The sequence below is a fragment of the Macrobrachium nipponense genome, chromosome 16, assembly GCF_015104395.2.
Source record: "Macrobrachium nipponense isolate FS-2020 chromosome 16, ASM1510439v2, whole genome shotgun sequence".
Classification (NCBI taxonomy): Eukaryota; Metazoa; Arthropoda; class Malacostraca; order Decapoda; family Palaemonidae; genus Macrobrachium; species Macrobrachium nipponense.
In genome coordinates this window covers 21,318,981-21,334,662 of record NC_087209.1, presented here as the reverse complement: position 1 = coordinate 21,334,662, position 15,682 = coordinate 21,318,981, and the positions used below count along the sequence as shown (strand labels likewise).

General features: G+C 38.8%; 1 protein-coding gene across 1 annotated transcript; it reads right to left on the bottom strand.

Moving 5' to 3' along the window:
- Window positions 1-1,291: 1,291 nt before the first annotated feature.
- Window positions 1,292-7,260, bottom strand: LOC135195600 (uncharacterized). The gene is made up of 4 exons (XM_064221922.1): window positions 6,864-7,260; window positions 3,682-3,740; window positions 2,693-2,758; window positions 1,292-2,366 (listed from the first exon to the last, which is right to left on the bottom strand). The coding sequence occupies exons 1-4, from the start codon at window positions 6,943-6,945 to the stop codon at window positions 1,611-1,613; spliced, it is 963 nt and encodes a 320-aa protein (XP_064077992.1). The 5' UTR covers window positions 6,946-7,260; the 3' UTR covers window positions 1,292-1,610.
- Window positions 7,261-15,682: the final 8,422 nt, after the last annotated feature.

The following is a 15,682-nucleotide window of genomic DNA, read 5'->3' as shown; positions in this document are numbered from 1 at the left end:
GGGATAAGTGTGTATTTTAGATAATAACATTATACTGAGGCACACACACATCTGTATATAAAGATATGTATTAAATAAACAAATAGCACAAATCCGGTTTAATAGGACCTATACAGTTTAACCAAAAGAAACAAAGCAACAAATCACCTAAAGACATTAATCTTCAACGAAGTTTATATGAATATCATGAATAACGTAAACGAAATAGTAAGCAATACTATTTTAAGGAAATGCACTAAATGAATATGAAACATACAGAAAACATATTTGAAAAAAGGTACTTACAAGAAAATAAGAACAAACTGACAAAGACAATTATTTACAAGATATTAAAACTTTATGCAAGTCAGCTTCTATAAAAACATGTTGCTTAGGACACACCTGCATGCCTTAATTATCAGCTTATGGTTATCGACCACTCTTGTCAACCAAGATTTATCTCCGTAATATGTGTATATATATATATATATATATATATATATATATATATATATATATATATATATATATATATATATATAATATGTATGTATGAAATATATGTATAAATGTGTATATATGTATATATATAAATTTTCTTTTATTTATTTATTTGTGATTTTTTTTTGGGGTGTTTTTTACGTTGCATGGAACCAGTGGTTATTCAGCAACGGGACCAACGGCTTTACGTGACTTCCGAACCACGTCGAGAGTGAACTTCTATCACCAGAAATACACATCCCTCACACATCAATGGAATGCCCGAGAATCGAACTCGCGGCCATCGAGGTGGCAGGCCAAGACCATACCGATCACGCCACTGAGGCGTTTATTTATTTGTGAAGGTTTTCCATAAAATTGCGCTTTGCGGAAACTTTTCCGTGGGTGACGTCTTTATCCGTTTAGCAGAAATGTTTCCTTCAGTGAACAGCCCTGCTGCAGGCAAAGCCTCGATACTTTGATAAAACCTTAGGAAAGCCCCATACGAAGCTTTGCTCGCCGTTTCAGACGTCACAGATGAGAAACTTTATCCTAATTCCATTACAAACTTATATATAATGAAAATAAAATGTACATTCATACATTCTCCTTATTGGGTCCAGTAAAATAAAAATAAAAAGTGGTTTTGATATTTGGAGTCGTATGAAATCATCCAAATCTACTTAGCTATTTTTTATGCGTACTACTGCGGGAAGTCTCGCAATAGATCGCAACAGGTGTTGGTATCAGCTTAAGTAGTTAAAAAAAAATGTCATGTATGTCTAAAACAGTACACAGTAGTATCATAGTAGGGTACACTGAAAAACGTCTGTTGATACTAATCTTCCCCTTTTATTTTTATGATCAGTAACAAAAAGAAATGGACAGCAAAATGGGATTCAGATTATACCACAAAAAGAACATAAAAGTAACCTACCTATATATGAGTGCAATATGCGCATACCTCTTAATGTGCAGTACATGGACAATTGTTGTGTGCATAATGTGCATTGAGTGCATAGATAATAACTGAAAAGTCTTCTTCAAACTGTGAATAGGCGTACAGTATAATCAGTTCACCTTTTAACGAAACTTGACTGGGATAAATTTCAAATGTGACTTACTGTAGGGTAAGTCCGTCTGCCTCATCGCTAAGCAAGGTAAACCTCTGCTCCCAAACGGGTCATGGAGAATACATATGTCATTTTTTCCTCATTCGGCGGGAGAGAACCAGGAGATACCTCATATGTGCCCATCATACCACCCTCTTTGTCAGGATTGCGGAGGGTTCCGTTAATGTGCATCTGTACACTGTTCATACCTGGAGAGTAGAATGTATACATGTCCACTGTGCTATTTGTACCGCCTGTCACTGAAAAGGAATTCACCTGTAAGTGTGAACCGTTAGCCGTGTAGCGTCCGTTCTGATGCATGATGTTTCTTGAAGTATAGTAGGGAGTGTTCATAAATCCAAGAGTAACCGCTGATGCCTCAGTTATTTCCCCTCTCGTTCGAGCACCATTGCCCTCAGAGACACCCGTGTAGTTTCCAAACATAATAAAGATGCCGTTCGGCAATTTATAAAGAGCTGCGCCTATTGCCGATGTTTCAAAACGAACGGAGTTTCCTTCTGTAGTATAGCGTCCGTAGGTGTGAAAACCGTATCCACTCGTAAACGAGAAGTTCCCTACGGTACCACTGACATTGTAGAAATCCAAAATAGAGACGGATCCTCTGTCTCCTTCATTTTGTATTGCAGCGTATGATGCGGTTTTCTGATCAACAATTGACATTCCAGTCATATTGAAAGAAACAAGACTCGCGTTGCCGGACAAGGTGTAATTGTTGTCTTGCACGTACCGAGGCTCTTTGCCAGAGAAAACGTCGTTAGCCATATCTGCCAGGTCCTGCGAATAAATGGACTATTTTGGCGACCAGCTTTTACTGAAGGGAGGAAATGCAGCTGCAGTGATCATCATGACCCATTAAATCAAACGATCATTACATTTCTTGAATTATTATCGCCCAATGAAATAGTTACCATTTTTTTTAACTGGAAGCTAGCAAACATAATCAGCAGATATAATAAATAGTGAAGACAACTGGAAGCTAGCAAACATAATCAGCACATAATAAATAATGAAGACACTGGATTTTTTTAATTGCTCATATAATGATGAATATTCTTAGTTTATTTTTAGCTGTTACATATAGAAAATAAACATTATTTTACCTGCAAGTCGGGTAAATCTTGTCGAAGTGATTTGGCCCCATCCTGGAAACCTCTAACGTCACCTTCCTGAAAAAGACAAAAAATTAAAACGAAAGTCACTCGTTGTGTGTTACGTTTTCCCATATTGTGTGGAGAGCAGCCTTGCAACTGACAAACTTCTTTATCCATAAATCAAATCTGAATAATAATAACCTGTAAAGCAAATGTGCTCTATTTACACATAAAATTTTCTTGATAAAAATAAAAAGATATTTGGTGCTACTTTGGCTTGTTATCTACGCCAGAGTTGCCATTTGGTATTTTTCAAAACTAAATTGGGGTGATTTTGGTATTAGAAAATGCACTTTGGTACTGAATTTGGTATATATAAAAGGAGTACATTTGGTATTGAACTGCAACATTTGGTAGTATGCAGTAAATTAATGACTTGGGATGATATTTTTAAATAAAATTCCTCACAGAATGTCACCGTCAGTTGAACCTGATCCTGTATCATTTTGGAGTGAAATAAAAATATATTCTGTAAATGAGTCAAGACCGTAAGAACCTATGAAGGACTTGCATGTGTTGAACGTATGTTCTCGTATGTCAATGCAATAAAAACTAAAGTAAGAAACAAAATGCAACTACCCATGCTGGAATCTATAGTACGATTTGGACGATGCTAATCATCTCAAAAAAATGCTGCAAAAATTTCAATATAACGGAAAATATTCTGGAAAAATTCACTGCATATGATATGTAAGAGGATTCAACACGGGAAGAAGACTCGGGATTGGAAGCCCTTTTATGCTAAATGTAAACTCCAATTTTATCAAGTAAGTCATTTTATTCCATCCTTCCTTTCTCTCTCTTCATTTGCTAACCACAAGTTGCCCTACAAGTTTTGGTAGAGTTTACGAAAGCAATTATGAGTATTGTTTGTAAAGAGAGACGTGTTTTATCAGTTTGGCCCAAACATTATCTTGCAAATTTATCCACATACATACTTGCATTAATCGTCGCAAATGTTCAAAATTCGGCGAAACATTCCATCCAGAGTGAAGATCTGAAAGAGTATAAAACTGAAATTTAGTAAACAATTAGTATGTTGCAATCAAAGCTCTTTCATTATGAAAGTTAATAAATATCGCAAAAGTGACATGCCATAATATACCATTACAAATCGACAATTACGCAAGGACTAACGGAACAGAAATATCTTTTCTGAAATTAAGGATTATTTTCATTGCGTCTGTCAGTGCTAAACAGGTGAGTGATGAGACAGGGATTACTTATTAGCAGAAGTTAAGTGGCCACAGGGGAATCTTATGTCACCGTTGCTGTTAAGTTAACCTATCTCATGGATTTTATTAAAAGAAAAAAAAAAGGTATGGAGATGGATGAGATCATTTAGAATACGCAGATGATGTTGAGAGATGCAACCTAAAGATGAATGTCAGGAAAAATGTTATGAGGGCAGATTATGAACTAATAATATCCAGCACAGATGTTGTTTGTTTGTTTGTATGGTGTTTTTACGTTGCATGGAACCAGTGGTTATTTAGCAACGGGATCAACGGCTTTACGTGACTTCCTAACCACGTCGAGAGTGAACTTCTTTCACCAGAAATATACACATTTCTAACCCCTTAATGGAATGCCCGAGAATCGAGCTCGCGGTAGCAGACCAAGACCAAACCGATCACGCCACTGAGGTGAATTTTGCCCCACGACTGGGGCCCGATTCTTTCCTGGTGTTTTGGGGGGAGATAACCCAGCCCCTCGGCAGAGTCAGCATGCCCCAAGCGAAGGTCGAGTTTAAAGGTAATGGTTTGTACAAATCTTATTACAAAAATAACCCATCTTTACTCTAATATGTACAGTGAAGCGACTGAAAACCACATTAATGAAAGACTGCTGTAACACTAAAGAATTTTATTCCTGAAAAACCCTGACAAATTCGACGTAGCGAAAGGAAAATTACACTGATAGTATCACTGATATTACGCAAATCCCGTTGATTAAAACAAACCCTGACTGATACAGACAAGCGAATAAGAAATCTGTACATGACAATGAGTATTGAGTATATACACGATTCTGGCTGTGAACTCGGACTTTGAAAAGTTAAGTATATCTCAGTTTAACCAGACCACTGAGCTGATTAACAGCTCTCCTAGGGCTGGCCCGAAGGATTAGATATTTTTACGTGGCTAGGATCCAATTGGTCACCTATCTACGGGACCTACAGCTTATTGCGGGATCCGAACTACATTATATTGTGAAATGAATTTCTATCACCAGAAATAAGTCCCTCTGATTCCGGGAATCGAACTTCGGACCACCGGATTGGTAGCCGAGCGCGAAATCCACTCGTCCAACGAGGAACTACTCGAAAGGTGATGCGGATTGTCCTTGGCTTTAAGACAGCTCTTGAGGGGAGACCCAGAGGCGCGGATTTCACTCCGCAAACCTTGTTGTCATCTCGTTTGCGGCCTTTCTCTTTGATTGAAATCCAAGGACTCTAAACTGTGCGGTTATTTTTCCCGAATTATGATAATTGTGGTTTAAAATCGATTCATTCAGTAATGTTAACCACTGTCACTGGAATTCAGCAGCTCTAATATGAATGCTTTACATGATTACATATATGGATTGCTCTGCTCAAATACAAAGGGAATTGCTAAATCGAGAACGCAGGTGAAGATTTTGACGGGGAAAATGAAGCTCACGTTTTTCGCGACAATAGTTTCTCTTGAACTTTAATTTAATGAAGGACAAAGAAAATGAAAATCAAACAGTGGGTAGCCACCTGAACTGAACATTAGTCAAATAGACTGACACTGCACGAGAGTACGGTTATGTCCAAGTCTATTACGATAGGCATGTTTTAAGTGATCTAAAAGTGATTAATACAGGAGCTCTATTGACATTTGCTATATTTACTTATTCTACTGACTCCCCAGACCTCACTGGGACTCAGACTAGCACAATACTCCTAAGTTTTATTGCAGGATTTACGCACTCGTTTCGATTTTTAAATGTCACATTACTCTTCGTAAAGTCGAAGTCGCGTCACTCGTGTTGGCAGTTAACCTTGAGCTTAGCATCACGACTGCGACTGGGAGGCCATCCATGCGCAAATCCTTCTTCCGGTCTTCATCCCTACCGCAATCGTTAACGCAATGGGGCCGGTTACCTTGAGACGTCTTCTCGAAGTTCCTCGTTGGACGAGTGGATTTCGCGCTCGGCCACCAATCCGGTGGTCCGAAGTTCGCTTCTCGGTTCGGCCAACGCGGAACGAGAGAAATTTAGTTCTGGTGATAGAAATTCATTTCTCGGATCCCACAATAAGCTGTAGGCCCAGTTGTTAGGTAACCAATTGGTTCCTAGCCACGTAAAAATATCTAATCCTTCGGGCCAGCCCTAGGAGAGCTGTTCATCAGCTCTGGTCTGGTAAAACTAAGATATACTTAACTTTAACTTCTTCTCCAGCTACTCTGTCGGAGGCATCTTCCTCCACTATTCTCCAAATCCTCCTTCACTTCATCACTCCATTTAATCCTTTGCTGCCCTCTTAACCATCTATACCCCAAGTCCGTAACAGGTCCAACCAAAGCCCCCCTCATCCATAGATGTAGAGGGGGGTCCCCATCCATTCCTTACCACTTGTTCATACCATATAATAAATCTCGAATTCTCAGCAATGCGGCCTTACATAGCTGCAGACCAAAACTTGAAATGGCTCAACAGCCGTTTTTGTGAAACTGAAACCTTTATGTCCCTCTTGATAAGCCATTTTCATACGCTGGTTATTCAACATTACTGACACAATCATCGTAAATCAATGTGGAATAAGAGAAAAATGGCCACATATTAGCCAAGGAAGCTTTCACATTATAAAATTTCAAAACGCGAGAAAAGCTCAAAAGAAATGTAAGTTTTTTTTAAAGTAAATGTTTTGTCTACACAAATGTCCTGCCAGCATAAGCTCCCTTTCTTCTCTCTTACCAACGCTCTCACGCAACTGAATTTATGCCAAGTCTTTGAGTTGTAGGCTAAGCTTAATACAATCAAAAGGAAATCGACTGAATTACCAACATGAAAAAAAAAAAAAAAAATTTCGTCCCAAATGAATAACGGTAACGCATTCTTATAATGATGGGAAAAAAATAAATGATCATCCTACCTGATACGCCACCGCCGCTGCTCGTCGAAGCGCCGGCGATTGCCAAGGCCGTGAGTAACAGCATCAGCTTCAGTGTCGTCATGACGAAGGTTGGGCAGGAACTGACTGTCACTGACAGTCTGACTCCTGTCTGTAACTAAATGCTGGGTTTCAGTGCTGCTCAGATCTGTTGTTTGTATCAAGGTGGCGACGGAACTGGGGTAGATAATGGGGATGATTGTCATGCAGCAAGGAGACTCCTTTTTTTATAACTACTAATGTATTGTCATTATCATATTTGCCTTTTTCATTACAGTACATGGGCGCCCGCACATAGGGGCAAGAAGGGACAACCCCCCCCCCCTGAAATTCTGAAAAAAATGATTGATATACATGTATTACATTTAAGTAAATCACTTTGTTTTCCTTCCATTTAACATTATGTTCTTTCAGTTTAAGTCAATTAAAGTTATCATTACGTAATGTATAATATTTGTATACAGTATAAAACTGCGTTGTTCTTTCCAGGAATATTTGAATTCAGCTGAACAGTATATGGAACTACTGAAAAAAAAAAAAAAGTCAATTTAACGTTGTATTTTTCTTTATCGCATCATGCTTCACTTGAAATATTGGCATCGCAGTTTCCACGGCATATATATAATATATATATATATATATATATATATATATATATATATATATATATATCATATATAATATAATTTGGCCCCCTCTTGAAAAATATGCTGCGGGCGCTCACGCTCTCTTCGTAACAGGTGTCCATACCATCGAAGCGTTCCCTCCTGTATTTTCTTTGATATTTCAACTACCTTTGTCGATCCTCTTATATACTCATTTCTAATCCTATCTTCCCTTGTTACTCCCGATTTCCATCTCAACATTGTCATTTCTGCTACATCCATCTTCTTCTCCTCTGTTTTCCTCATACTTGCCGTTTCTGTTCCATATAACATAGCTGGTCTGACCACCGCCCTATGAAACTAGAATGGAGTGAGTGCCTGAAAATATTTTACAAAGGGATACACTCCGTCAGTTCCATGTTAATTAAAAAAAAGATGCTTGTAAATTTATCGCTAACACTATCGTTCCCCGCGCTAATTTTCAGGACGAAAATGGAAATAATAGTAACTAAAATACCTCAGAAACCTTCCGAAAGTAAAACTGTAAAAGCTCTGTATTAGGCATTAAAAGTTATTTTGCTCTATTCGTCCAAATTGATGCTCAAGGACAGGCCAGCCCTGATGACGTCATAAACTGTGTTAAGGTAAAAGTGCTATTACGTTGCATTTCCTTTACCATCTTTATCCGACCCTTTAATCTGTAACAGAATGTTACTTTGAATGGCTTTACAAGCTGGAGGTCTTTATTCTTGGCTTCTTTCACTGAATAATTACACATTTTGATTAGAAATAAAAACTCCCTCCCTTTTTAAGCTACGTAAATTGAAGGGCTGAGGGAGGCAATACCAAGTATATGAACACCAGTAAAGCAGACATCCCATCGTCAACTTACGTTAAGTTTATCCGTCTCTTCAGATATAATAGATAACTATGGCGATGATGGCAACAAAAATTCCCTTGGTTTCTTAATATTTAGATTTTATTGAAACATACGAATAGCTAAGAAATGTTTGTTTCTCGCGAAGATTACGTTACTTTCATGAGCAATTCCTGAGGGAATGATTTCATGATAGCTGTTTGAGCATAGCTTTATGAGCCTTTTTGTAATTACTAGAATTATTTTGTTGCTATGGTATTTGTGAGTTTACACTTGTAATACGTTTTTGATGTAACCGTCTGGTTTGAACTTCCTCGAATTATGTAAGTCACATCATTGTCTCGATTCTAAGAAAACCATCTCTCCGACCCAAATACCGCTCATCTCTTGGTTTGTATGGTTTAAGTGGGTTGAATAAGGTGAAATGGAATAAATTGCGTCCAATGTCTACCGTTTCCTGTTTTCATTGTTCAAGATAAATTCTTGCATCTCCTGATTTCCACAACATAATAGTAAACATAACAATCCAGTCTCCAAAAAAGTCCAGTTAAGGACAGAGTTGAGTTTTCAAATCTCGTTAGACAAGGCTGAATGGGAATGATGCACGCAAAGGAATGGAATGGATTCGGGGCCAAGGATTGAGTTTTGTTATGATAAACGTTAAAACTGAAACTTAACATCCTCATTGGTTTCCTTCTCTCTTAATAAACTGCTTAAATATTTTTTGCCTATTGATGCTAAGCTAGTTAGTGAGGAATGGGTCCACAGAACATCAGTGCTCATGGTGTGTTTGCAACTTGGTCATTTCAACTGAAGTGATAGGGCGTTACAGTACTGTAATATTTTCCCTTAGCAGTTAGCCAACTTCAAAGCCTTTGGTATGGATGGTTGCCATGGGTTTTCCCTCTTCAGTATTCGTTTTGGTAGAACCTGCTCCCACAGTGGTAAAATAAACCAGCCCACTTTAAGGGTACCTTCTGTCATAGGAGATTTGGAATTCTGATCTGGTTACCTTATACCTCCACTATAGCTTTTCTTTTGGGGCGTGTAATTATAATTGATGATAATCGGCATAAACAGGTCTTTCTCCTCTTGATCAAGAACGGGATATGCTGTACATCAGGTTCACAATATTCAGTGGTGAATTATGTTGATTTAATAAAGTTACGAAAGCTTTCGAACCCTGTCCTGGGTACATCTTCAGTCTAACTGTAGATGAACCCAGGACACGGTTCGAAAGCTCTTGTAACTTTCTATTAATTATACACAATTCACCATTGAATATTATTGTGGACCTGATATATACAGAATCGGTGCAAAGCCAAGCATTGGGACACTTTCAGCCATTCAGTGCTTAGAGAGAGAGAGAGAGAGAGAGAGAGAGAGAGAGAAGAGAGAGAGAGAGAGAGAGAGGTAATTAGAGTGGTTGGAGAGAAAGGAAGTGGGAAAAGAGGTAAAGTGAAGACTACAAAGTGGGTACAGCTGTGGGGCAAAGGGATGCTGCAAACAACTTTTAGTAATACCTGTATGGAACAACTGAGGTGAACTGACATCACTAACCCCTATGGAACCACCTTCATTTTGATCTTACCTTACTTTTTGCACGAAGTAGTTGTTAATAGACTTTTGTGACTCATTTTCTAGTTGCCATCTTTTTATCCATTTTATTACTATCAGCTAAGCACACAGCTATCTAAGTATATTGTGTAAAGCATGTTTTTCCTGGGATAGTGTGCATTTTCTGTCTCCCCTCTTGTCTTTTAACAAAACTTTTTTCGAGGGTTCTTGATTACTGTGTCCATTACAATTAACCCGTGGATTTGACGGGATTTCTGAACTGCTTCTCCTTGGTTTGTCTCTCCAAAACAGTATTCTCCCACCACATCCTCAAAGCCAAGTTACAACATGACCAATTAGGCAATATTTTACTTGTATACTTTTTGACTGGTACTCTCCCAGCTCTTGGATTTTACTTTTATTACTATAACAAAAATTTAATACAACCGGCTGGTTATGATTTAGCTGGCTTTGTGCCAGCATGGGCTCTTGCTTCTAGAGAAGCCCATAATAATACAACCATAGTCTCCTGGACCCTGCAAGGCTAACCGTTAGTGAAAATTGGAGCATTGTAAAGCTAAAGTTGGGAATACAAGTGGGGAGACAAAAGTGAATGAATGAACAAAAGACTGACAGCCATGCAATTGAGGCCAAATGAACACATGAGCAAAGTTTTCAAAACTTACAGTGTTACTCTAACTCTAAACAAATCTTGAACATATGGTGTAAGGAGCAATGGGTCATAAGGAGATCAAAAAGCCAACAAAGTAACTTTGGAGTTATGCAAGGATTTTACAATTACCTGAATTTTGCAAAGTACATACACAGATAACACAAATGATGCATTAGTAAATCTGGGAGGAGTGTACTACCTGCTTTTTAATGTGATAAGCACAAACTACAAATGAGTTAGGGAAAGCAAACTTATGAGTGAAAATTTGCGGAATTAGGGAGCAGATCATAGAGTGATGAAATGCCCATTTGCTAATCAACTATTACAAATTGGCAATGAGGATAAATTACACTGAAAAATTTGTTAAGCTTCTTGTAAAACAAATTAGTGTAGGCACTATAGGCCTAGGACCTCCTATGGACTAGGCACAAGGGAGGAAAGGCAAAGGATGCCTTATCTTGCTCCCTCTTAGCAGAAAGCCAATCGTTGATGTCCTTAAGAGCTTTCTTGGAAGACAAAGAAAGCAACATCTTGAGGAGTAGTTCTGTCCTCTGGATGGCTTCTCATCAAAAAGGTCAAGGCAGGAGAGAGCAGTGCAGCTGGAGCAATAAAGGTGGGAAAGTTTGCTAGCAGATAATGAAGAAGAGCTGCATAGGCCAAAGGAGCGGCAGGTTCTTGATCGCACTCTTCTGATAAGATCAGACACAGGGTGTCGTATCATGAGGCAATCTTTTAGCGATGGAGGGAGCTTTTTTCTTTAACTAAGCCCATTATCCCATCCAACCGGTTGTTTAATGGGAGCCAGTGATGACTTGTCTTGAACCTAAACGGAGGAGACCTCAGACTGGAAGTGGGTGCCACTTACCACTCTCAGAAGCTGGTGATGGTACTGAGGTAGATGGCGCTTGGTGCTTGAGAGCCAACACAGGCGCTTGGGAATTGGTGCCTAAGAAAAGTTCGTAGGGCACTTGGGGCCAAGGTAAGGGTGCTCGGGAGAAAAGGCCTCTAGACTGTCCCATGTGGAATATGGATGTTAGCCAGAGGAAGAAACCAAGGGGTCCACAACGTAACTACAGGAAGGTTGTGGGCTGAAACTAGCTTCTTATACCATTTGACAGGCCAATGAAGAATGGCGACCAACATCATCTATGTCTCTTGAAGTGACGTGATGAGCCTGAAAAGTGTGTGGCGCCTCCCGTCTACAGTGGGACCCCTGCTGGATTATGGTATAGCAATCAGATTCGGTAGGCTACTCAAAGTTTTTTTCTGTGAAACATCCAACAAATGTTGCAGGGATATTCTACTCTTTGCTGTTCATTTTATTTTTGTGACTGGATACATTTTTTATGATAAAAGAATGAATTTACTGTGGACCCCGGTAATCACATTCTCAGCATTCACAGATTTCTCCATGGACCATACCTACCCATTATTCATGGGAAATCCACGTATTAGCGGTATTTTTCTGAGAAATATCCACAGATTACTGTAATTTCATATCAATTTCATGATTAAATGCCCTTTTTGTGATAGAACTATTAAAACAAAAAAAAAAAAAACACCAAAGGGTTTACTAATAACAGCCCATTTTTTAGTGGGGTTTTTTGTTCTTGGAGTCCTGGAAAAAACTTAACCAAAAAACATAGGCAGTTTTAAGCATTTTTATAGGGGTTATAAGTATTTGCGGTGTGTGTGTGGGGTATGCATCCCTCACAAATACGGGGGTTCACTGTACTAATTTTCAAATATTAATATCAATGTTAACAGCCAAATATCAATCAAATGTTAAAAGTAAAACCCCTTAATATTGATTTATCATCATTTAATATGTACTGACTACAAAAAAAAAAAAAAAACAATAAAAAAACTGTTCACCCCTCTCTCTTTCTCTATGACATCATGCTACTGATTGAAGGAGTGGGAAACAGCCAATGACAGTTAAAATTGTAGCTCAGTTTTCTCTCTCATGGGTAAACTTTATTAGTTTTCACAAGTATCTGTGAGCCAAATATTTTTAAGGATAAAAATGTAAGATGACTTTGAAATGATATCAAAATGTTTTATAGAATAATAATTTTAGGCATATTTTTGTTTGAACGATTAAAATGAGCAGTTAGAATAAGCATTTTAGCTTAAGGTGTGTACTCAGTCACCCCTTCTCTCTCTCTCTACCCCTATGATGACAGCTATTGGCTGGATGGATCACACAATAGGGTATTAAATAAAAGCATACTTGAGGGAAATTACAGTATACTGCGGAATTTTGGTAATCATGGGGGTTTGTGATCTCTAACCTAAGAATGTGGGGGGTCAACTGTACCTGGGAATGTGCAACAGGCTCGACTGGGGAGGAAACTACACAGGAGCCTCGTTGGGACTTACAGTATGTCTTCTCCCAGGTTTAGCAGATTTTGACTGGGACTTTGGTCTAGGAGAACTGACAGGCCAGATAGCCACCTCCTCCACTTGCACTACACTTTCAAATGTCATTTTTTCTGCTCACACTTTGTTCATTAACACTTTCAGTGACTTTCCAAACTCCACCACTGTAAGCACAACAAGACTAATTTTCTTGTCAAACTTCAAAGTTAGCTTCAACACTGGCAATGGCATTAGGGCAAGGGAGCTTGGCAAAGTGGGTAGATGAATAGTAGGAGGACAAGGATTAGGTGAAAATTCGGGAATATGAGATGAAGGAATAGCAGGGCTAACTTCTAACCTGGGTATAGTTGTTGTTTCTAGGTTACGTGACCATCTCTCAGCTCTAGAAGCTGCTCTCCTCTTCCTATCCCTTTCTAACTTGTCTAGGTTAGATATAAGAACTTTCCACTTTTTCTCATCCCAATCATTACATTCAGCACAATTTTTCTCCCTACTACATTCCTGTCCCCTACACTTACTACAAACTGTATGTGAATTATAACAAAATTTAGTCAATCTCGTCTTACAATCTTCACTGCAATAGCAAAGGCTAGAGGAACTAGAATCAGATATAATATGAAAATCCTGATCCTACACACTAATACGCTAATCAAGGTTTGAGAGCTACTCAAAATAAAGTGATAATATTTCACTGAAGTCTAGTCAAGGCAACCGAAAAGCAAGAAAAAGGCTACTGCAATGGCGCTGATGTACAACAAACTGCGGCATTAACACAATTGAACTAATCTGTCAGGCAGGTTGTTTCCCCGGGTGCTCCAATAGTGGGCGGAGTCTGTCACCTACAGAAAACAATTGAATTGCTACCTCAAATTCTTAAAAAAAGGCTGCTGTGTGAGTAGAAACTTTAGCTATGTAATTACTTGTTAAGTTACTTATATGAAATTTGAATTTAATTTTAAACTATTCATTTCAATGTCAGAATGAACATGGTGAGAAAGAGGGGCAAGAGGCTGTAAAAAAAAAATGCATATGCACCTGTAAAAATACAAGTCTCTGGTCACTGCAGCAGAAACACAATTGAACTAATCTGTCAGGCTGGTTGATTTCCCGGGTGCTCCAATAGTGAGGTGGAGCCTGTCACCTACAGAAAACAATTGAATCGCTACCTCAAATTCTTCAAAAAAAGGCTGCCGTACAAGTAGAAACCTTAGCTATGTAATTACTTGGTAACTTACTTATATGAAATTTGAATTTAATTTTAAACTTGTCACTTCAATGTCAGAATGAACATGGTGAGAAAGAGGGGCAGGAGGCTGTATATATTATTAAAAAAAAAAAAAAAAAAAGTCAATGTTAATGCCATTTTTTGGTTTGACAACATATGCACTTGTAAACATACAAGTCCCTGGTCACTAAGCGTATGTTACCCTGATATAAACTAGTCAATTAAGATCATAAGTTCCCTTAATGCCCACATGTGCAGGAATCCAAAATATTTCAACAATTACATCAGCCTCATGTGCCTTAAGGAATGAAAACTTGATTTATTAAAATGATATTGTTATAATACCAATAAGGTTTCATACATACTTACCTGGCAGATATATACATAGCTAAGACTCCGTCATCCCCGACAGAAATTCAAATTTCGCGGCACACGCTGCAGGTAGGTCAGGTGATCTACCGTCCTGCCCTGGGTGGCAAAATTAGGAACCATTCCCATTTTTCTATTCATATTTTTTCTCTTCCACCTGTCTCCGCAGGTGGAGCTGGTGGGCCATTAATCGTATATGCTGCCAGGTAAGTATGTATGAAACTTTATTGTATTATAACAATATCAATTTTCATACAATCAACTTACCTGTCAGAATATATACATAGCTGATTGACCACCCTTTGGTGGAGGGTAAGAGACAGCTTAACATGGAATAGACAGGTAAACAACATATGTTTGTAGGTATAAATAAAACCTTTGGTTCCTATCTGATAGGTGGTAGACTTCGTGGGCGTTGCCCGGTAGTCTGCAATACCTCAAGACTTTAGCGAGATATGTATCTATGGGCTAAGAGTTCTGTGGGGTCTGCCGATGGGGTATGAACCGCTTACTCGGCAGAGCCTGAAAGGACTTTGTCAATGGTACTGGACCACTTCTATGACAATACACCTTATGAAGGAGCGCAACACCGATCCCGATCACCTGATCCTAACCACGAGGGTTTCGCGCTCAAATTGAAAAGAGTTATCCCCACACTCCTTTCAAAAACCCCAATAATTTCACTAAGTTAAAAAACTTTAACTCAAAGTTAAGGGGTCAGTGTCGGCTCCTTATCCCAGTAACGTATCCGCAGAAACGTATAAACCAAAAGAGAAGGATCTCTCGTAGGTTAACTTGACATCCTTTGTGTAATGAAAAGTCAACACAGAGTTGCCTTTACCGTACAACACAGCTAATATGTCTTATATGACATATTGTTATGTAAAGAACAAGAATCTTAGGAGATCTCCATGTTTCAAAGAAGACCAGGGCTTTCTTGAAATGGATCTCTCCCGACTGAAGCCTGAAGCCTGGCAGGACCTCGCGCTGGCTGGTTGCTTAGCTCTTGGTTGGCGCCTAGCGCTTGTCTGGTAACCTTTCGCTTGACTGGCGCCTCGCATCTGGTTGACGCCTCGCGCCTTAGCTGGAGATTCGCGCCTGGCTGGCGTCTCG